Below are 22,692 nucleotides of genomic sequence, written 5' to 3'. Positions count from 1 at the left end.
ATATATATAGACACAATTGAGTTACTTTTTCATTTGAAAAATGAGTCTATAACTTTAGTGCAATAAAATGAAAGTTGGATGACTATCATGAAATTTAACCCATACAAGTATCTATCGAAGTGGGAAATCTAAGAGAAGTAATACGCGTATCTAGCTTAGTTTATCTACTTACTATTCTTTGTATATCAAATCATCAAAAAGCTTTTTATTCTCTTCCAGATGTGGTGATGAAGAGACAAGAATCAATCTATTTTGCATCTTTCGGCATGATAGAATCATCTTTTATCTTATGAAAGGTATGATCTGTTATCACGATTGAGTTTTATATTCTTTCAGAACCTTGAGATTTGCTTTTTCCCGGTGTACTTTGCCCTTCTGAATGCATTGTATGCCCTTTCTGGCAGATCTAGGATTTCTAGAATGAGTGCACCACTAAAAAGAGAGGAAAAAAAAGTATTAAGCAGGAATCAATCCTTATTCCTCTAGGTAAATAACTCAATATTCGACCAAGTGTATCATTCAGCCTTTTTGGAGCATGGAAGCCAGCAGATAATATTATATCAACTCTAGGAAATATATACATAAAATGCCTAGTTTGACAAGAAGACCATGAGTTCACGTGCACCATACCCTTCCCGGAAGTCTACGTTTTCAGAATTTATATACCGCAACTGTGTCATATCATTTGTTTTAGGATATTGGAACAGTATAGGAAGAGAAAGTTTTTCCAAGTCTTTGAGAAGATAAATGCCAACTTGCTGGTTGCTTATAGAAGATGGAATATAGGCTAATTTTTCGTGGGATGGGCATTAATTCACTACTTTTGTAGTCAAAGAATCATCTTAGTGTTATCATGAAGAATTAATATTTTCAAGAATCCGAAATTTTGCTAGACAATTGTTAAATTTAGAGAACATAATCTTCTTTAATGATCTTGTTTCGTCTTTGGTTGTAGAAAATTAGTATTGGCAGCCACTAAGAAAATGAATCTGTGGTCTTCGTCTAATCCAAAGAAACAAGAACTCCGAGTTAATATAGACTAGTTTGATAAAGCGATAATACTAGACTGATTAATATGCACTGGTTTGAGCTTCATCTAGTCCTTCTAGATGTATCATACTCTCTTCATGTTATCTTGTGATATACAAGTAAAATTTTCCCCTTTTACCAAAATAAAAGTTTGTCTTGATATCCAAATGCTATAGTCGATAGATTTCTTTTCCCCTGTCTGCTCCGGTTTCTTTATTTTGGCCGTGCAGGAGGGGGTTAGCTGGATTATTTGGAACTTAAAACTGTATTTTATCAACTTATCAAAGTGCTTCTTGGCCAATGGCCTCCACCAGATTATACGGAGTAATATTTATGGATTACGAACAGAAGAGATTGAGGAGCTCGTGGATGGCAGAATGAGATAACATATTTTTGAATACTAGTTGCATGAACTTGTCAAATGAACTCTTCTACATAGTATGCTTGGTTGATCAATCATGTAACGTTGAGATTTCAATTTAGGTTTTCATCTTATGAATAAGCAGAACTCGAACTAGTGAATGAGAAATTCGTTAAATTGTCTGTGTGTAGTTGATCTCCTTTACGTGCTTCTAGAGCTATCCCATCTATCCGAATTTAAATGAAGTCTGAAGGGACGAAAATCTGCATCTCATTTTTAGTGAGTCGCAGTACATTTGGCATTTTTGTGAGTTTTCCTTGAAGAATCTTCAAACAAGTAATTGCACCATCTAAGGCCAAAAATGTTTTCGAAATAGATGAGACTCATCTGCAAGAGGAATGCCAATTGCATAAAAGATTCGTAAGCTAACCAAACTAGGAAGAGTGCAGGAGAATCTATTTTTATTGACTTTAAGAGGAAGAAGCTTGCTTCCTCATTTATGAGGAGAGGGCATAAAGATCGAATAATGGAGGACCTCAGTGCAGTTGCCTCTTTTGATTAATGCAGAAATGAAAAGTTTAGAACAATTTTTTGATCAGAAAAGTTCACTTTGTATTTGAACCGTGCATCAAGTGCAGTATTTTTGGAAAGATACAGTTAAAGGAAATTTCCATTACATATACTGATAGGCAAAGAAGGGAGCCTTGAAGCAACGGTTAAGTTGTTTCTTTGTAACCTAAAGGTCACGGGTTCGAACCGTGGAATCAGCCACTACCCCTTGCGGTAGGATAGACTTCCTACATTAAACCCCTTGGGATGCGATTCTTCCCCGGACTTTGCATAAACGCAGGATATACTGATAGGCAAAAGCTTAGAAACAGGAAATTTCATATACTGAGAAAAAAGCTATGATATAAATTGGAAAGGGTGCCATCAAAACACGATTCTTTATTTGAAAACTGTCATTTATTATCTCAGAGCTCACAAATAATATTTGGATATAGTCAGCATAGAAAAATGCCAAATAGAGTTTTGATACAAGATGTTGGATTGGCTTTTCTAAAAAATATAGGAAGGATAAATAAAATGGAAACAACATAAGAGAGAAGAATGAAACAAGCAGCAGCCTCCTTTTATCATGGAACTGAAAACATATAGGTTCACATTCATCTTTCTGCTGCAGAATTAGAGCTTGAACTTTGTATTAGTGTCAAATTTGTCAGAAGATGATAACACTGGTTCCTGCAAGGTTTAAATGTGACAATACAATATCATATCAGAGAAATAGATATAAGCAAAATATTCTGTAAACCTTACAAATAATTAATGCTTATTGATGCAGGATAACATTGAGATGGAGCATCTCGGACAAGGAGATGAGATACCTGGTCTATCTTGCGTTGGAATACCTTCAGCAGTGGACATCTAGCATTGTTGACCTTTTCGATGGCCGTGCGCATATAATCAAGTAACCCTTGGTATGATATATCTGGCTTTTCCCTGAGAGCTCTAATAAATGTGCAAGTCATAGCACCAGTCATAGTTTTTTCAGCAGAGAAAGCCTGCATACATGAAGGGAAAGGATATTTACATATATATCGACTGTCTAAGGATAACAATATGTAGAATCTGGGGCCATAATATTCATGTTATGGTAGTTGAGGATAGGATATATAGATCAATGATCAATCATATAAAAACCAATTAAAGGGGTGGAAACAAATATTACAGAGGTATCTGCGGCTAGTTGATTATCCTTGCAAGCACTGAAACTAATGGCCCTTCCACCACTCGTGCTCTTATTAGCGCCGGATCGGGGTCTGTTATCAGCCCATCCATTCCTGTTAAGAGTCAAATAACTGATATAGACAACAACAACAACAACAACAACCCAGTATAATCCCACTTAGTGGGGTCTGGGGAGGGTAGTGTGTACGCAGACCTTACCCCTATCCTGGGGTAGAGAGACTGTTTCCAAATAGACCTCCGGCATCCTTCCCTCCAAGAACTTCCCACCTTGCTCTTGGGGAGACTCGAACTCACAACCTCTTGGTTGGAAGTGGAGGTTGCTTACCATCAGAGCAACCCCTCTTGTCAAAACTGATATAGACAGTGCCTCTGAATAATGCTACTGATTATCAGAATAGTGCTAAAATATTAGTTCATCTGAGCTTTGTAATTGTTGGACAATGCATACCATTAATTACTCTCATTTTTATTGTTAAACTAGTGGAAGATTATAGTTTAAACTTTAAACTCATTCCCAAGAAAAAGGTTGTAAAACACATAATAAATCGTAGCTAAAAGTATGAGAAAAGATATGCTTATGTGACAAGACAATCACAGACACAGACATGGAATCTGGAGCCAGTGACTGGACAGACTATTTCCAGGTGAAAAAGATGTCATGATTAGATTTTTTTCAATATACAGTTTTGATAATTAGTTTACATTGTGAAGAGTAATTTTACTAACATATCACACAGTAACATTATTAGCGGATTAAAATGCATACAAAGGTGTCTTATATTCCTTGAGCTAAGGGTCTATCGGAAATAGCCTCTCTACCTTCACAAGATTGGGTAAGTTCTGCGTACACACTACCTTCCCTAATCCCACTAAGGTGTCTTATATTTTGAACTTATGGGCTAGAAGTTCAGGCAATACATATCTGTGTTTAACTTTTATATATTGATAGTGTAAAAGAATTTTTACATTATTAGGTCTCCTAAAAGATAGCTACAGTTAACTGCCATAATAAATACATTTAGTTACTTGAGAAATAAAGCAGCTAACTTTGGGAAGGTAAGAACATACTCTTTGTAGACCCAAGGTAAGTCGAGAACAGTTCCACTATGACAAGAGTCAATGATAGCATGAAGTGTGACACCAGAAATGAGAGGCTTAACAAGAATATCATTGATGGCATTATCAATGATCATGCCTTTAGTCCTAAAGTCAAGAGGACATATTGTTTCATCAAAACCATCTGTTTCATCGTCATTAAAATCAGGTTGTCGTAAGCCATGTCCTGAGAAGTAGAACACCAACGAGTCACCTGATTTAAGGTCTGCCATCAGCCACTTGAAAGCCTCTAATATGTTTCTCCTGGTTGGAGGTTTATACGCCTCTTCTTCTGCAAGTTATTTCCATTCAAAAGTAAGATATAAAAATGTTTCTTACTCATCATCGTAGGCAACCGGGTGCACTAAGTTCCCGCTATGCGTAGGGTGCCGGCAAGGACCGGACCACAAGGGTCTATCGTACGCAGCCTTACCCTGCACTTCTGCAAGAGGCTGTTTCCACGATTCGAATCTGTGACCTCCTGGTCACATGGCAGCAACTTTACCAGTTATGCCAAGGCTGCCCTTCTTACTCATCATCGTATATTCATAGTAAATAGAGAAACTAGAATACCTGCTAGAATGAGAATAGATTCATCTGAAAAGTTAAATTTTTGGACCAGCAAGTCCCTCATGCTGTTTACATCATGCAATGTTCCTCTGAGCCTGAACTTCTCCTTCTTGTAAGTCACTCCACAAAGGAATGCGCGCTTCCCGCTCGGTGGTGGCTTTGTGAAAATGAGAGATAAACGAGGACTAACACTAGGAGAAGGGGATAGACTTTTAGTTCTTGATCTATTTCTCCTAAATTTATCCTGAAATCTTCTCACTCTAGAACTGATCCTACCGCGTTCTTGGACCTGCAGTGACCTATCACTATTGCCTAGATGAATCAAATTGCTACACTCACAACGAAGCCGTTGACTATGTGGTGGCTGTGTCAGTGGCAGACGACATTTTTGACATGCCATAGACATCATTTGTACAGTAAACTAGTTCTGCTCAGTAACTAAAGTTAGCAGACAGTAAGTAATTAGCACTAGGACAAAGTCGCTTCAATTCGACTAATTCTTGAAAGTATGTGAATTGATCAATCTAATTATTATATATAAGCAGGAAAATATTCATATGTTTTTTTATCAAAATGTGAACATGAGCTGTTCCACTTCACCAAAAGAAAGACATTTCTAATTGTTTTTTGGTTGATTCACAGTTAAGATTGTCCCTTCATTTCCATATCGTTGATATTCAAATGGCAATGTGCTGGTTTAGAAGAAGATGCCGCTACAGAAGCAGAAGATGAAACTGGCTTTGCCTTTTCCATCGCTCTTTTTGGAAAGTGAAAATTCGTATATATAGTGGCTGAACACAATAGCATATTCGGAACCTTGTCTTGATCAGTAACCCCCCAAAAAATCTGTGACTTGATTTTTCTTCTAGATCGATCAATTAATTGGATTGAAGTACAAAGGAATTGATTGAAGTTTGATGTCAAGTTACGCGCAAGCTAGTACCTTAGGATTATATTCCGCCCCGAGGATGTGTGCTTGTGGGCCGGGGTGAATATTGCAGGCTAGCGGACCTGGTGGTTGACAACTTGGTAAAGGTTGTCGCAGCCCCTGTCGTACAACTAGTTGCTGTAAAATTGGACGTCTATCTATCTTACTACGTTCCCTATTCCAAAAAGGGCGGGGGAATAAGTTCCATTCTATATTTGCTCCTGATAAAATGAAAAAGGAACTACTTTATTCCGTTACATATAGTATATGATAAAATATCAAATTCGCTCTCTTTTGGGATTCTAAATATGCTTATAAATAAATAAATAAACTGTTGTACAAATCCACCCAACGGATTTTATTCAGTATATATATCAAGTTTGGAGGGAATGGTTAGCAATATAACGTGTAGAATGAAGGAATCGTCCACAAAAGCGACTTTATTCTTGCTTATATAAAAGTACATAAAAAGTACAAGCGTTGCATGCTGGTTATAACTTAATGACCAACAAGAGCAAATGAGCTATAAGAACCAAAATCTAGTTTTGTAAACGCTTCGATATGTTGTTCCAAACAAATAACGAAAACCAGTTCTCACAGGCCACAACGTATCAAATAATAATTCCGCAAAATTAAATTTCACATAATTAACAAACAAAAATAACCAATCTAAAAGTCTCGTGTAATGAGAAGAGCGCGGATCTTTCTATAGCCACCACCAGGCCACGTTTTAATGTTCCTTTTCCCATTTTGAAATGAAGGATAAGGAACAAGATGCTTATCTTCACTAAATAGAAAGCATGAATCTAAACCATCGGTCATGGATAACCCACAACAAAAGGCTATATTTAATGGCATTGACTGACTCATTACTTAACCAGAAAGCATGTTACATCAACAGTATTCAAGCTGGCAGAATAGGTGCTTCAGACATGATTAACAAAGGAAGGGGCAAAAACCGTCACGTCTTATGCTTCCTTGAGGAGAAAATATGCAATTTGCATCTGATATACATCCTTGTTATTGAACCCAAGGGCGAAGCTACACTTTAGGACCATCCTTTGTCGCAATTTTTTTGTATTTCACGGCGTATATAGGTAAAATATCAGGTTTTAGAGGTACAAAACATATATGGAACACCCTTTGTATTAATATGAATCTTAAAAGCTTGGCAGAGGCTCGCAACACAAGATTAACAGGTAAACAGACTCAGAAAACAAGTAGAAAGTAGAAGGGGTATAACCCTCTCAGATACAACTAGATTCTAAAGGGGCTCATAGAGCTAATCCGTAAACAGATACATACATACGTACATCTACATAATCAGAACAGACACTATTCACTTTATGCATAGAGACACATCTATTGCCTTCTGTAATTTACATACCGGAATGAGGAATATTACAAACTACAGTATTCCATAGCTGAATTTACAGCAAACCGAGGATACCAGCGAAAACTCCATCTCCAAGAAAGAGCACATGCATGCTTTGTAACAACCATCTCTTTAGACGGAAAGGAGACCTGCAACTTCTGCAATTTAAGATGATAAATGCTGATAAGCTCGCCAAAGAATAAACTATAATGGAGTGGTAGTTTAGCAAGAATCACTAGCCAATTTTTCATAGTTGAGACATGACGAAGGAAAGAAGTGGCAGAAAGATTTTGTTTGTTACTCATTATAGCAGCTATAACTTCAGCAAGTCAAGGAATTACCACATGTATCAGGACATTGAGCAACAGCAGCACGAGACAGCCCAGTGGAAAATTAGAAATTGTGAGGACTCATGGAAAGACCACCCTCCAGATGTCCGGATATTTTAGCCTTGCAGTCTGGACACATAAATCCAATTGAATCCGAATGAGCTTCTGTATCATAAGCTTCAAGCTGGAACTCTGCTCTGCACCACACACATACTGTTGAGAGCTGATCTGGTTCTTCCATGTTTAAGATGATTCCTCCAGAATCAAATTCAACTGATGCAAAAACCTCTTCCATCCTTGCATCATTACCCAACCCAATAGAAACAGATGGTAAAGATGAAGATGCATGACCAATATCAAAGCTATATTTGAAGTGTTCTATCTCATCCAGCCTAAGCTCGTCAAACCCTGTTTCACTATCCAGATTCTGACCAATAGCAGAAAATTCACCATTGTCCTACAGAGGTTGTAGCAAATAGATTACGAACTTGTGAAATTAGGGAATTATTTGAACAAGAGTTAATAGGAGATAGTATCTATCAAACAGAATGATTGTGAAATAACCTATATTCCAAAACCTCAACGCATAAAATCCAACACGCAGAAATCTGCACATTTGTCACATAATAATAGCAATAGTTCTCAAAGAATTAAAGCCTTTCCAAAAGTCAGGATAGATGGAGCTAAGAAAAACAGGTTAGATTAATGTAAGCGAAACAAGAGGATAGAAACAGGTTCACCACTCAAGTAGATGCTACAATGAGTGGGATAAAAAGTTATAGCATCTTTAAGATTCCTAATGATTATAAACTGACGGATAAAAACGTTCATCCTGGGTGCATCAGGTAGGTTGGGCTATCGATAAGCTGTAGAAACAATCTCCTACATTGATCAGTATCAACATAGAAATGCCCAGGGGTTCCCTGCTTGATGCTGGACTGTAGGCAGATTGAAGTGCTTATCAAACCAGGTATGTATTTAGAGCCTTGATAAACCCTGAGAGTAGAGGAGTCTCTTAACATTAAAATCTTTTCTGAATGCAGTAGTTGTCTGCCTGCAAATACATATTTTGGGCACTCTTATCTAAGTCTATATATTCAGTTTCCAGACAGATTGGCCAAATTGACCTGAAATAGTCATCATAATCAATTCATAGTCTTCTTTGTTCTCACCTATGTTGGAGATGAACAAAAGAGGCCCTAATACAAAAACTCCCAGGCAAGATAAACCATTTTAAATTTGGAACAGTCCACAATCATCAAGAATCAACAAAGTTGATCATTTGTCAGAAACCCAGAAAAAGGAGGAAAATTTTGTAGAGGGTTGCTTGATACATTTTTTAGAAGACAAAGACAAAGACAAACTCGTCCTCATCATCAATGAGATAAATGTATGACCTGTATAGATGCAGAAAATGCATCTTTACCTTACTTGATCCTGAAAGAATGCCAGTAAAGTTGTGGAATGATTGCACCATAGGCTCTGAAAAGCTAGCTAACCCATCTTGACTAGCATTTTGCTGAAGAGTGAATTCCATAGTCTCGGATTCAACTTCATTATTTGCTTTAGTCAGGTTGTTTCCAAGACCAATTGCTAGCTTATTCTCATCCTTCTTCATGTCATCACTCTCAGAGTGCTCAGAATCACTACGAAATAGTTGCGCCATAGACACTGAGGAGCTTGTTATCCTATTCAGAGTAGCATTTTCCTGAAAAGTCAGTTCCATAGTTTCTGATTCAACATCATTTGCTTTAGTCAGGCTGTTTCCATTACCCGCTGCTACCTTATCAGTGCCATCCTTCTTTATGCCAGCATCCTCAGAGTGCTCTGAATCATTATGCAATGACTGCACCATAGACACTGAAGAGCTGGTTAACGCATTCTGACTAGCAATTTCCTGAAAAGTTAGTTCCATGGTCCCTGATAGAAGATCATCATTTTCTTCCATCTGCTTTTTTCCCAGGCCCACCATTGGCTTGTCACTTCCAGCCTCCTTTGCTTCATCACTCTCAGGCTGCTCAGAATCATTGGTTGAAATCACTCTCGGATAGAAGTTGTTGGCCAAAATCTCACCACTCTTATCTTTATCTACTTCCATGCAGGTTTTATCAGGCTGATTTCTGCCTTGTTCATGACATGTTTCAGCTTTAAAATCCCTGGCATCTGACAATCCAGTATCAGCGGTTGGCCTCACAACTTGGTCAATGTTGGTAGGCATACTTCCATCGAAGTTCATTGTCGTACTAGATGGCATGCTGCTGACCTTCGTCGCAGCTCTAGCACTAGAAGTTTCTACAACTGAATTTTGGGCAATTTCAATTAAAGAATCCATTTTACATGTCCCTAAAAGCAACCCATCTTGATGTGGAGACTGAACACGCTTGTCTGCTGCAACAGCAGCAGATACATCCACCACGGTACCTCTTGCATTGTTTCTCACATGGACTCCAACATGACCATTGTAACTACGCCTTTCTTCAAATACCTTATGGCAGAACTGGCATTCATATTTTCCATCTCTAATTATGACTCCATCACCTACAGATGGCCCAACCCTATACCTTCTTGTAGTCCGCTGGTGAAATGAGAACAGATGCTGCAAATATGCATTCTTTTCTTCAAATGTCAAGTTGCATTTATAACATTCAAAAATGTCTTGAACTTTAACCTCAGGGAGATTATCCATATCCATCAAGGAAATTTCATTGCCACGTAGGTCTAGAGTAGATGAACTGGGTACAACTGAATGTGCAACTATGCCATGCTTCGCCAAATCACCTTCTTGAAGAGAATGTGAATTTTCTTGAATGTCTGTTGACAACACCAAACTGGTGTTACTACGGAAGTTACTTACACTTTTAAAAACAGTGTCATCAGCCTGCTGAGTAAGCTGGTTTGCTTCACCAGACGAAAAATGGGACCGCAAGTATGATGAAGCCTCTTTGCATGATATAAACTGCTGGCTAGTAGGGCTAGAAAAGAAAATGCCAAGTAAGAAAAAATTATTGGACTTAGCACACAAAACAAGAGAGAGGCAGTAAATATCGTCAAAATTTAGGACATAACACTGTTTCAAATCGATCAAGCACAGCCTATCAAGTGAATTATCGTCATGAATAAAAGGTGCTGTTAAGTCATTTAACAAATTAGTAAATTCGAATATACATAACGAGCAGTGGTTCCAGCCCCGTGTCCTAATCGTCTGAGCTAAAAAAACCCGACTCCAACTGGATCTATTCATAAGGAGTACCCTCAGCAAAAGAATCCAAGAGACTTACCCAAAGAAAGCAAAAGGAATCCAAGACTAAGGTAGCTGGTGCAAGTTTTGCCTATATTTCATTCTTCATAAAATTTTGGAGAAGGAATTCTGGGGGACAAAGGTTCCTTTATTTGCACCAAGCTGCACAGGAGCTTGTTCAAGGTCGTTTCGAGATTTCAAGTTCAAACTAGATTTCCGCTTATCAGCTAAAATGAGTTTCTTGTGCAATTGACTGATTATTTATATCTACGTAATTATGCTAAATCTGGTAATAATTCCCTCTCAACTAACGTTTGCATCCACTAACTTGAAAATTCTGATCTTCAAGATACAACAGAATCATTTTACCTACTTCACCAATCCAAGAAAATTCAAACAAGTGGATTTGTCCAAATCATTCCTACATGTAGGCTGCAATATGCTAAGGATTGGGAGTCCATGAGCTATGATACCCGGTTCTTGAGGGAAAACCTCGTGGGAGCCATCCCATCCCAGTAGCATGCATTGAATCAATGCATACAGTTTCGGGAAGCAAATATAAAATATGCACAAACTCATCAACGAGCTAACCATTTTTCAGAACAAAGCACACAAATTCATCATGCTTCAACAAACACATGAGATGACATTGCAACACAAACTCTACATAGATCATGATTGTGTTTAATGAACATGCAACAGAATACTGACTAGCAATATTCGAAGTAAGCGACAATGTGCCACATAACACGAATGCATAAAATCTTTTAAACATGTAATCAACAAGCAAAAGTAAAGAATGGAAAAAACATAACAACCTGACATATCTACGGCAGTAAACCCAGACACGACCATCGCGTCTTCGCAGGGCTAACAAGAGCTTCCAACCAACAGGCAATGTATCGCCAAATCCACTAGCATCAACATATTTCCTCCTCTTCCTTCTGCTACACCACGCCCCCTCCAAATCCCTTACAAACCCAAGTACCTCTTCTTCACTCTGTAATCCAGCTGTCCTTTTCTCCAATTCTCCGCTGTACAATTCATCCCCGTTATTCTCCAATTTTTTTAAATCCACCACCTCGCCATTTTTATTTACAATTTCCACTTCAACCCCAACATCATTCTCTTTCAATTTCATTTTATCCTTAGCTTTACGTCCTCTCTTCCTATTTTTCTCACGATCATTCATTAAAAGTAGGGTTTTTTCTTGAACCCCAGAAATAGCCGGCTGTGTTATCGGAGGAGGAAGAGGTGGTGGCGGAAGCGGTGGCGGAGGAGGTGGTGGAGTGTCAGAATTAGGATTGTGGATGAAGAATTTAAGGAAATGCATAATTGAGTGATTTTCAGGGTCAGAAGAAGAAGGGGGTTTGGGTTTAGAAGTGGAAGGGTGAAGACCAGGCACGCGAGAACGGTGGTGCTGGTGGCGGAGACGGGAGTAGGTTTGACGGCGACTTCCGGCGGATTCATTGAAGAGGGAACGATCAAGCTGAGGAATAACGACGTCGTTTGTACGCCGGAGGTCGTAAGCTGAGTCGGAGCAAAGGGAAAGTGCGTGGAGCTCGGATTGGGAAAGTTTGCTGATGTCTATGTGGGATAGTGATTCTAGCTTGGGCCCACAAGTGGGTGCGGGTGCAACTGTCGTCATTTCCGATGAGAATTCCGACAAGGGACAATAAGGTGGTTTGGTGTTGTAGTTATGGACTTACAGTTCTCTCCATTGTGTGAAGGCCATAACTAAACGAGAAAGGAAAGTTGTTTACTAATAATAATTTATGATTTTAAAGATTGATTTAGTTCAATACTAATTAATAATCAAGAAAATTTACTTATAAATAAAGGAAATAAGCAAAATCAAACGAGTGTGCAAGACAGTCTCGACCTCGAGCTAAGGTGGCCTCGAGATTGGGTAAGAACAGTAAAGCAAGAAGAATTAACTAAAAAGAGATTCTATGAAGTATGAGCCAAAAAGTAAGAGAGTATATTCTTTGACAATGATTGATTATGTTTATAAATGATTGGGGTCCCCTTTATATAATAGGGAACCCTAAATAAGGTACAATTCTATTTACAGTAAAGAATCTTATTGGGACAGTTGTCTAACCGCCTAGTACGGATTAGTACTAACTCGCACAAATCTATTCCGGAATTTATGCCACGGTCTTGGGGACGTGGCAGGAATCTTGTTCATTCTATTACAAATCCATAAAGACATTATCTCGAGATTGGTCATATTAGGCTCCGACGTTCTTCGAACACTTAGACCTTCGAGCTTCGTCTTCTGTCCTTAGGCTCGAACTCGATCCATAGTGAGTCTATTTCTCGGCGTGAGCTTTCTGTTCCTTGATGTGAGCCTTCGAGCCCACAAAATCGGGGCACCTAATTTTACCGTATATAAAAGTATACTATACTGTACTGTAATACTTTGTATTTGGGTTGGTTTCGTTCACATACTAATTAGGCAGAATTTTAATGTTGGGAGAGAGTGTTATATGATAATTAATAATGAAGTAATTACCATATTATAATTAATAGTGAATTAATTTTTATTTTATATGAAATTACTAAATTGTTCAGTCCCACTCTGCATAATGTAATTTGATATCGCCAACCAAACATTATATATTTAAGATTATACTCATTTTATGCGTGATTTTGTGATGACGTTATACATTAACCAAGCTACATATTAAGATTTCTAAAGAGACATGAGAAAATTACTGTGTCCAAAAAAGTGAAATGAAAATAGTATCGATATTAAATAAAAATTACATCTTTAAGATCTACTTATAAGAGTATACTTTGAATCACAATTTTTATACCTACATTTTTCTAGATTTCTTTAAATCTTTGTCAATTAAGAGATTATTTTACTTTTTAAATTATGTAATATAAAATAAGATGTAGATATAAAATTTAAAGTAAGAAACTTTATAAGAAAATTAAAAAAATAGCACTGAATTAGTAGTAAAATATGCATTACTATCCGGAAATCAAAGAAATAAATCAAATCTTACCCTTTGTAGCTAGGTACCACAAGAATGCTATCCTAGGCGCTGCTCAAACCTCAATTGGTTGCAAATATAAATTTCACAACTGACCATATAACTTTTATTTAAATTTCCGAAGTGGTAACTATAACATGGATGCTTTATTTGAGAAGGATAAAATTTTAAGTAAATAAAAATTGCTAAAGAAAGCATTTTATTTATTGATAACTAAACTATTACAGATAGAGGGCCCGAATGAAATAGAGCACATCCTGAGTCCTGAGTATGCTGATTAGTCATATTTGTGGCAATTTTGGCCAAAGCGTCTGCCACTCCATTACTCTCCCGGAAGGTGTGGTGCATTTGTATTTCAAGGGGCATATGCAGTGAACAGATGTGAGTATTTAATAGGAGTAGTATATATTTCCAGTAGGTAAGAAATTAAAGCAAGCAGTACCTGTACGAGTATAGGTGGGCGGAAAATACAAAGGCCATTAGAGTCCCACCTGCACCTTCATGCTTTGAGGAGGCATTCTATGTTTAGCTTGTAATAGCCAGGAGAGGTGTTGTCCAGCTAACAAGAATAGTCGTACGAGGGGGTGGCTTGGGAAGTGTATTTGGTTAGGTAGATATATTCAGAGTATGTATGGTTAGAATGGCCACAACACGAGTAGAGTAGAGTTGTGGAAAATATTATACTTGCGATTGAGCCAGAAACGCCATATAGTGAATCGAATGAGTACAGAAAGAGGAATGGTAAGGTTAGAATGGAGATTGATAGTAGAGGTGGAGGAGCCAAGCATATGGACCCACGATAGAAAGTTTTCAGAGGGTGGTGTAAGACCAAAATGCTCGGTGTTTAACCAAAAATTGGGATTTCGATCAAAGTTTATTTTAGAAGAACTCGGATTACTAATAATCGAATAGAAATAAGAATAATTGACAAATAAAAACTGAATATAATGCAAAGTATATCAATGTATTTCAAAAGTATTTTCGTGTCCTTACAAATGACCAGTCTTCTAATTTTATAGCTACCTCTAGGTAATACGTTTTGTTTTTGTCATAATTGAGACATTATTGACAATTAATGGCATTTAAAGTAACGTTACAATTGGTAATCATATTTGATTCAATACTGATTCTCTAACGTTTTTCCGTATTTAATGCCTAACAATACGTATCTATACCTTTTTTGCTATCAGATTCATTCTCTTAGATAGTAAAGAAGTTCGAGCATTTATCTTTCTTGTTTTCCCTGAATATCTGCCAGTACCTGTTGAAGCTCGTGCCTCTTTGATTATTCTTTGCCAGCTATCATCCTTTGACCGGTCCACGTGTTATGATGTGTCATCTTACAATAAATTCCATATATGAACTTAATTTTTCTCAATATAGATAGTCCCCCCACTTGTCATTTATTCATCAATAGAATATTTGGGAAATGGATCTAATTTAAAGCGGGAATATTTGCCGCCATTAACTCTTCTCTGGAACTGTCGCTTCATCTGTCACTTCCATTTAATACCCATGACACGTGGCGTCTCCTGGTTGATTCTACAATCTTTCAGCGTCTTTTAAGGCTTTTTTACAGCTTCACCAATTATGACGTTTCCATCATTACGCCTTTTCCTTTGACGGTTGCTTCTGACTATAAATATAACTTTTTATTTGTCTTTTTCACAAAAGGTTTAGAGTATTCAGTTCTGTTTTTCTTCTTCCTCGTACTACTATGTCTTCTTCAAACCCTAACCTCCGGAGAGTCCCCATCGTTGACAACTTTTCTCTTGCTCCTATTAGAAGTAGGAGAGGAGGAAGACTTCGTAGTTTAGGGTCTTCATCTTCTCGAGGTCCTTCTGTTCCTTCGACGAGTTCTACTCCACCTTCTAGAACCAGAGGTTCTTTTTCTCAAAGATGTTCATCTAGGACTAAAGAACCCACTGAACCTCTTCGTGAACCTTTAGTGGATGAAATTGTTCCTGCTGAATTATCTTTTTACAATGATAGAGAGTCCATCAGAAACCAAATGTCTTCATTAGATCGTGCTGACATTTACCCGACTCAGATCACTGAAGGTCTGATTTCTGTAGTTCGTAGAGATTGTCATTGGAGTCATGACTTTCCCATTATAATCCCCAATGCCAACCAAATAATCACTTCTTATCTAACTGGGTTTTCTTTTGTTTATACATACCCTTTCACGTTGAATTTTAAACCTGCTATTGACCATGTTATCATCGAATTCTGTCGCTTTTTTTATGTTTGCTTAGGACAAATTGGCCCCATCGTGTGGAGGGTTTTTCTTGCTTGAGGCATTTGGCCAACATGGCTGGAATGCCTTTTACGTTCTTTCATTTGATCCATCTCTATTCTCCCAAACATTTTTGTCAAGGAATCTTTACTTTAGTAGCGAGAAGTAAAAGAGTTCTGGTCAGTCAAGAAGACGATAAGGACCGTGGTTGGTAAGCCAGATTTATTGCTGCCCCCACTGTTGGTTTAGTGGGTGACGAGAATGTTCCCTTTCCTGAGAAGTGGAATTTTGCACGTGAGTTTTCTTTTTTATAACTTTCTCATACCTCTTTCTCAATTTTGATGGTCGTCATTTTAATTTCCTCTTCTTTTTCAGCAACCATGAGAGTTGTTGATGAAATTTCCAATTTCCGTGGTTGGGTAGGAAAATTGTTAAGTGTTGCTCCGATGGAAGGTAGATCCTGGAAAAAACTTTCTCATCGGTTTGGTTGGAAAGTGAAAACTCACTGTAAGTGCTTTCTATATCTTTGTATTTCCGTTCACTTCTTTCCTTAGAAATTATTTTGATCCTTCTTTTTGTTAGGGTTTCCCATTCGAGGCATAACCGCTGAGGACGTCGTAGCTTCCAGAATTTCTTTGGAAAGGGCCCAAGAAATAATTTTGGGTTCTTCATCGAAAAGGAAAGCTTCTTCTGGTCAAGACTCTGAAGAAGAGGAAGAACAAGATGGGGGTTCTTTGTTAAAAAGACCATGTGCTAGAAGACGCATTATTTAAGATAATGAAGTATCCACCCTCATTCTGTTCCTCTAACCGAGCCTGTTGAGGCTACCTTGGTGATTTTCGATGACGATCCCCCCGCGGCTGTTTGTGCTTCTGTTGATCAACTTTTTGCTCGTGGGTTTGATAATGATAGTTTGGGTCCAAAATCTGATGAAGTGCCCTTTGCCTCATTTTCCATGTCTGTCCCTGTGACATCTTCTCTACCAGCCATGACTGTTGCCGTTGCTGCTCTACCCCAGGCTGTTTTGACTCCTTCTACAGTTTCTCCTACAACTGTTCAACACACTGAGGTTGGTTCCTCAAGTGGAAGTGGAGCTATGAAACAAGTTATCATCGAGGTTCCTGCCGATTGTAATCTTTTCAGAAAATCAGGTTGGGCTGATGTGTGGTTGAAAACCCTAATTGGTCCAATCGAGAGAGCCAAGCTTGAGAGCCACAACTCTTTGACTTGGATGAACGACATAATACAATCATCATTAAAGGTATTCATTTTAATGATTTACTATTCCTTTCTTCCATTATGGTTCTTACCCTTTCTCTATATATTTTTTTAGATCAACCTCGTTGGTACAAAAATGATGAAGAGGGTTTCCCACACGGAGCAATTAATGCATGAGTATCAAATTGAAGAGGACAACTGGAGAGAACAATATGAAAGCCTTCAAATTGACATGGAAGTGTTAGAAGAAAGCAAGTGCACCTTAGAGCAGCAGTTGAGGGTTTTAACTTCAGAGTTGGCGGTTTAAGAAGCTTCCTCAAACCAAACTGGTAAAGACAAAAATCTTCTCGAAATATCTTTTTCCGAGCAACTCTCCAAGGCTAGTAAAGAGATCAGAGAGTTGAAGGCTCTCTTAAGTGAGAAAGAAGTGTATGCCGGTGAACTTGTGCAAACTCAGACTCAGACTCAAGAAGACCTACGAGAGTCTTCTGATAAGGTTCGTTCCTTAGAAAGTTCACGTGCTTCTCTTCAAACTTCTTATGATTCTGCCTTGGCTGAGAATGAGAAGCTTAAAAGTGAAATTACTGAATGGGAGAAAGATTACGAGATTCTTGAGGATAAGACCACAATCGAAGTGATTTGGGCATTTTTAAATACTCGCCATGATACCTTTGTGGAAGTTAGCCAATAGAGCTTTAACTTTGAAGCTGAGTTAGCGATATTAAGAGAAACTGTTGACAAGACTCAGCAAGGCCAAGACTTTCCCTCTCCCGTGGCTGAAACTTCTGAACAAATTGAAGATGATATGGGTACGGTGAGTGTTCCAACTCCTTCAATTCAACTTGAGTCTACTGCTGCTGGTGACCCTGCTTTGGTTCCTTCTTCAACTCCTCAGTGACAAGTTTATTATATGTGACTCTTTTGTTTTCTTTTTTTGGTGGAATGTGGTTATAACCCTTGGTCCCATTTGAGGGTTTGTTGAAAACATCAAGTCCCCAGACCTTTTTTGAGGCATTTTGTATAAGTGACTCATAGTTTATGACTAAGTTCATACTTAGTCTAAACTTTTCAATATTAAGAAGTTTTCTATTTTAACTTAGTTATTTTGAACTTCTGTTTTGCTCATTCTTACCTTTATATTTAAGGACTTATTGAATAATTTGCACTTTTATTTCATAAAATGCTTTCTTAACTTCACGAATGTTTAAATTAATCATGAATTTTATAAAAGAGGGCCCTTTTATATTCGACACTTAATGAAGAAGACGTTTAAACTTCATAATGGTGTAAATGTACGATAAAAGAAATAGGAATACACATGTTTCTTGAAATAACTTTGATAAAGTTTTCATTTGAACTTTGTCAAGTTTTAAATAACATCTTTACATGTATTTAAATAACTTATGTAACTTTCTCATAACTGTTTTCTTTACAACAGATTTGAAAAAAGAAAACAAAACACAACGTTTTTATTTATAACCCTTTTTTGTACATTGCCTTTAACCTAACTACGATAAGGTTTTCTTTGGCTTTATGTTATTGGCTCGTAACTTTGCTCTACACTTGACTTATTCAATGAGTAAACTTCTCGGGCTTTGACTTGAACTTTGATTATTTCTCAATCTTCTTTGCCTTCTTTATACATATGTCTATGTATATTATATAGTCCCCCAAGTGTTTGAGCTTTGAAGTATGAAGTCTGGCGCACTTGATTGCTCCTCTTATTTGGTCCTTTTCCTGAAAAGAATTAAACATACGGGACTCGGAGGTACGATTATAGATGAAGACTGCTTAACCCATCTTAATTTCTATCAGAATAGTTGTAACCCTAGACCGAGAATTTATTCTCTTCCACGTGCCTTGCAGGTCGTGATTCATCATTTAGTATGGGTTAGCTTTTTGCCTATCATCTAAAATCGTTAGTAAAATTTTAAAATGAGGATACATGACTGTGGGTACTCCTTAGAAATAGTATCTCTTCAGGTGAACACCATTCCAATGTGAAGGTAATATCTTGCCATCCATTGTTTCTAGCTCGTATGCTCCTTTTCCTGTGATACCATGAATCTTGTAAGGTCTTTCCCAAGTTGGACTTAATTTTCCCGCATTAGCCGCTCTTGTGGACTGAAAAACCTTGTTGAGTACGAAGTCCCCAGTCTTGAAATATCTTAGGCGAGCTTTCCGATTATAATATCGTTCCATGACTTGTTTTTGTGCTGCCATCCTTCTTAATGCAGCTTCCCTTTTTCCTTCAAGTAGATCAAGGTTTAGTCACATTTCTTCTTCATTGGATTCCTCAGTCGCTTGTGTATATCTCATGCTAGGTTCCCCTATCTCCACTGGGATCAATGCTTCAGCTCCGTACACCAATGAAAACGGTGTTTCACCCGTGCTTGTTTTTACTGTTGTGCGGTATGCTCACAAAACACTAGGTAGCAATTCCGGCCAATTACCTTTGGATTCTTCCAATCATTTCTTCAAGTTGTTTATAATGACTTTATTCGTCGATTCAGCTTGTCCATTACCCACCGGATGGTAATGCGTTGAAGTAATCCTTTTGATCTGCCAACTTTGAAAAAAATCTGTGATTTGAGCGCCTATAAATTGCGGGCCATTATCACATACAATTTCCTTTGGTACACTGAATCGACATATGATATTTCGCCAAATGAAATCTCTGACATCCTTTTCTTGTACCTATTTAAAAGCACCTGCTTCTACCTATTTAGTAAAGTAATCAGTAACTACTAGCAGAAATTTTACCTTGCCTTTTGCTTGTGGTAATAGACCTACAATGTCCATCCCCTATTTCATAAAAGGCTACGATGCAACAACCGAATGTAGCAACTCTATAGGTCTATGAATGTTGTTACCGTATCTTTGACACTTATCACATTTAGCCACGAAATTTCTGCTTCTTCTTCCATTTTGGGCCAATAATAGCCTGCTCTAATCATGGTTTTTACTAATGATCTTCCTCCTGCGTGATTTTCACAATGTCCCTCGTGTATTTCTCTCATTACATATTCTGTTTGAGAAGGCTCGATGCATCTTGCTAAGGGACCACCGAACATCTTACGATAAAGATTGCCTTGCTTTAAACAGTACCGAGCAGCCTTTTTACGAAGCGTGTGAGCCTTTTTCTTATCTTCAGTGACGGTTCCAAACTGCAAAAAAAAACGACAATCTCGTTCCTCCAATCCCAGGTTAAGTTATTGAAATTTACCTCATTTTTGTCATGATCGAGTACTGAATGAAACAAATGAATTACAGAAGCATTTTCGTTATTCGTCACGTCTGCCGCAGATGCGAGATTAGCTAAGGTGTCTGCCTCGACATTTTCCTCTCTTGGTATTTGCACAACTTTCCAGGTTTGGAATTGCCTAACCAAATCTCGTACCTTCTCTAAGTACTGCTGCATTCGCGCTTCTCTAGCTGTATAAGTCCCCTACATTTGATTAACTACGAGCTGCGAATCGCTTTTGATTACAATTTGATCAATGCCAAGTTCACGTGCCAGTTCTAAACTTGCAATCACAGCTTCATACTATGCCTCATTGTTAGTTATATGATGACATTTTATGGCTTGTCGAATGGTTTCACCCGTAGGTGCACCAAAACAATTCCTAAACCTGCCCCTTTCACATTAGATGAGCCATCAGTAAATAAGGTCCAAATTCCCGTATTAGACCCATTGAACACTCATAGTTCCTTTTCAGCTTCTAGTTGTATCCCATGGCTAAAATCAGCCAAAACATTTGCTAACACTTGAGATTTTATCGCGGTTCTTGGTTGATATGTGATGTCGTATTCACTCAATTATATGGCCCACTTGGCTAACCTACCAGATAACTCATGTTTGTGTAATATATTACGCAATGGATAAGTAGTTACTACAGAAATAGGGTGGCATTGAAAATAAGGCCTTAGTTTTCTAGATGTCATGATTAGTGCAAGTACAAGCTTTTCTAATTGAGGATATCGCGTCTCCGCATCTAATAATGATTTGCTAACATAATAAATTGGAGACAGTTTACCTTGGTCTTCACGAACTAAAACAACACTCACTGCTACTTCTGACATATCTAGATAGATAACTAACCTTTCTCCATCCTTCAGTTTTGCGAGCAACGGTGGATTTGACAGGTATGCCTTCATGTTTTTGAGCGCTTGTTGACACTCTTCTGACCATTCGAACTGGTCTTGCTTTTTAAGAGCCGAAAAAAATTTAAAACATTTTTCTGATAACTTGGAAATAAATCTTCCCAAGGCTGCAATTCTTCCTATTAGTCTTTGCACCACTTTCTTATTTGTAAGCATGTCAGGAATTTCTTCAATGGCTTTAATCTGCGCGAGATTTACTTCAATACCACAGTTAGAAACAAGAAAACCCAAAACTTACCTGATGAAATGCTGAATGCACATTTCTCGAGATTTAGCTTCATATTGAATATTCGTAAAATCTGAAATGTATCAGACAAGTGTGATATATGATCCCCTAATTGTTCAGATTTAACAAGCATATCATATAAGTAGACTTCCATAGTTTTTCCTAAATGTTCTTGGAACATTTTGGTCACCAATCTTTGAAATGTGGCACCAACGTTTTTGAGACCAAAGGGCATTACTTTATAATAGTAAATCCCCCTGTCTGTTATAAATGAAGTTTTTTCTTCATCTAGGGGATCCATTTTGATCTGATTATACCCTGAATACGCATCTAAAAAGCTTAACAATTCATGTCCTGCAGTAGCATCAATCAGTTGATCTATATGTGGTAATGAAAAAGAATCTTTAGGACAAACTTTGTTAAATCTACACAAATTCGCCATTTGCCATTCTTTTTCGGTACTACTACAGTATTGGCTAACCAATTAGGATATTTTACCTCGCGGATAGACCCAATTTTTAATAATTTTTGAACCTCATCTTGAATCACCTAATTTTTGAAAGTCCCTTGCTTTCTCTTCTTTTGTTTGACAGGTGGATACGATGGGTCTTCATTTAACTTGTGAGTCATTACCTCCAGGGGTATTCCTGTCATATCAGAATGGGACCAGGCAAAACAATCCACATTAGTTTTTAAAAATTCAATCAACTTACCTTTCATGTCGTGGCTTAAGTTGGTCCCAATGTAGACTTTCCTTTCGGGCCATTGTGCAAATAACTCTACAGCCTCCAGTTCTTCAATCGTTGTTTTGATATTTTCATTTTCTTCTGGTCCTTGAATGGAATCGGGCCTTGAGTCCACATCTGTTTGCCCTTGTTTAGTTGAGGCTTGTGTCGTGGTATCTTCAACTGAATTCTGTAATTGCTACTTTTCTTCGTTTTTCGTACTTGAATCTGCTACAGAGTTGATGCTCCTGGATGTCTGTTGATTCCCACGGATTTGACGTATTCCCCATGGTGATGGAAATTTAATAACTTGATGTAAGGTAGACAGAACAACATCCATCTCGTGGATCCACGGTCTCTCGAGAATCATATTGTAAGCTATTTCCATCTCTACCACCTGAAATTTCGTATCTTTGACAAACCCTTCTGCGAATGTTGTAAGTG

The 22,692-nt window shown here is 37.8% G+C and overlaps 2 protein-coding genes and 1 long non-coding RNA gene across 5 annotated transcripts; 1 reads left to right on the top strand and 2 right to left on the bottom strand.

The window, feature by feature from the left end:
- Positions 1-15: 15 nt before the first annotated feature.
- LOC104237567 (uncharacterized) lies at positions 16-5,942 on the top strand. 2 transcript variants are annotated; one of them, XR_011404925.1, is made up of 5 exons: positions 48-137; positions 220-296; positions 2,733-2,868; positions 5,100-5,258; positions 5,447-5,942. It is a non-coding gene; the product is annotated as an uncharacterized lncRNA (long non-coding RNA). The 2 variants fall into 2 exon arrangements; XR_011404924.1 differs by lacking the exon at positions 5,100-5,258 and having other exon boundaries at positions 16-137.
- LOC104237566 (metacaspase-1-like) lies at positions 2,321-5,440 on the bottom strand. Its single transcript, XM_009791738.2, has 5 exons — positions 4,808-5,440; positions 4,208-4,526; positions 3,120-3,231; positions 2,776-2,952; positions 2,321-2,632 (listed from the first exon to the last, which is right to left on the bottom strand). Exons 1-5 carry the CDS (start codon positions 5,211-5,213, stop codon positions 2,576-2,578), a joined length of 1,071 nt encoding a protein of 356 aa, XP_009790040.1. The 5' UTR covers positions 5,214-5,440; the 3' UTR covers positions 2,321-2,575.
- Positions 5,943-6,956: 1,014 nt separating the features above from the next.
- On the bottom strand, positions 6,957-12,427 carry LOC104237569 (uncharacterized). 2 transcript variants are annotated; one of them, XM_009791741.2, is made up of 4 exons: positions 11,493-12,427; positions 8,868-10,408; positions 7,449-7,893; positions 6,957-7,265 (listed from the first exon to the last, which is right to left on the bottom strand). In XM_009791741.2, the coding sequence occupies exons 1-3, from the start codon at positions 12,320-12,322 to the stop codon at positions 7,883-7,885; spliced, it is 2,382 nt and encodes a 793-aa protein (XP_009790043.1). In that variant the 5' UTR covers positions 12,323-12,427; the 3' UTR covers positions 6,957-7,265; positions 7,449-7,882. The 2 variants fall into 2 exon arrangements, with proteins under 2 accessions (XP_009790043.1, XP_009790042.1); XM_009791740.2 differs by having other exon boundaries at positions 8,863-10,408; positions 11,493-12,426.
- Positions 12,428-22,692: the final 10,265 nt, after the last annotated feature.

This window comes from Nicotiana sylvestris, chromosome 1 (assembly GCF_000393655.2).
Source record: "Nicotiana sylvestris chromosome 1, ASM39365v2, whole genome shotgun sequence".
Lineage (NCBI taxonomy): Eukaryota > Viridiplantae > Streptophyta > Magnoliopsida > Solanales > Solanaceae > Nicotiana > Nicotiana sylvestris.
The sequence above is the reverse complement of the archived record's forward strand: the minus strand, read 5'-3'. Positions and strand labels throughout refer to the sequence as shown.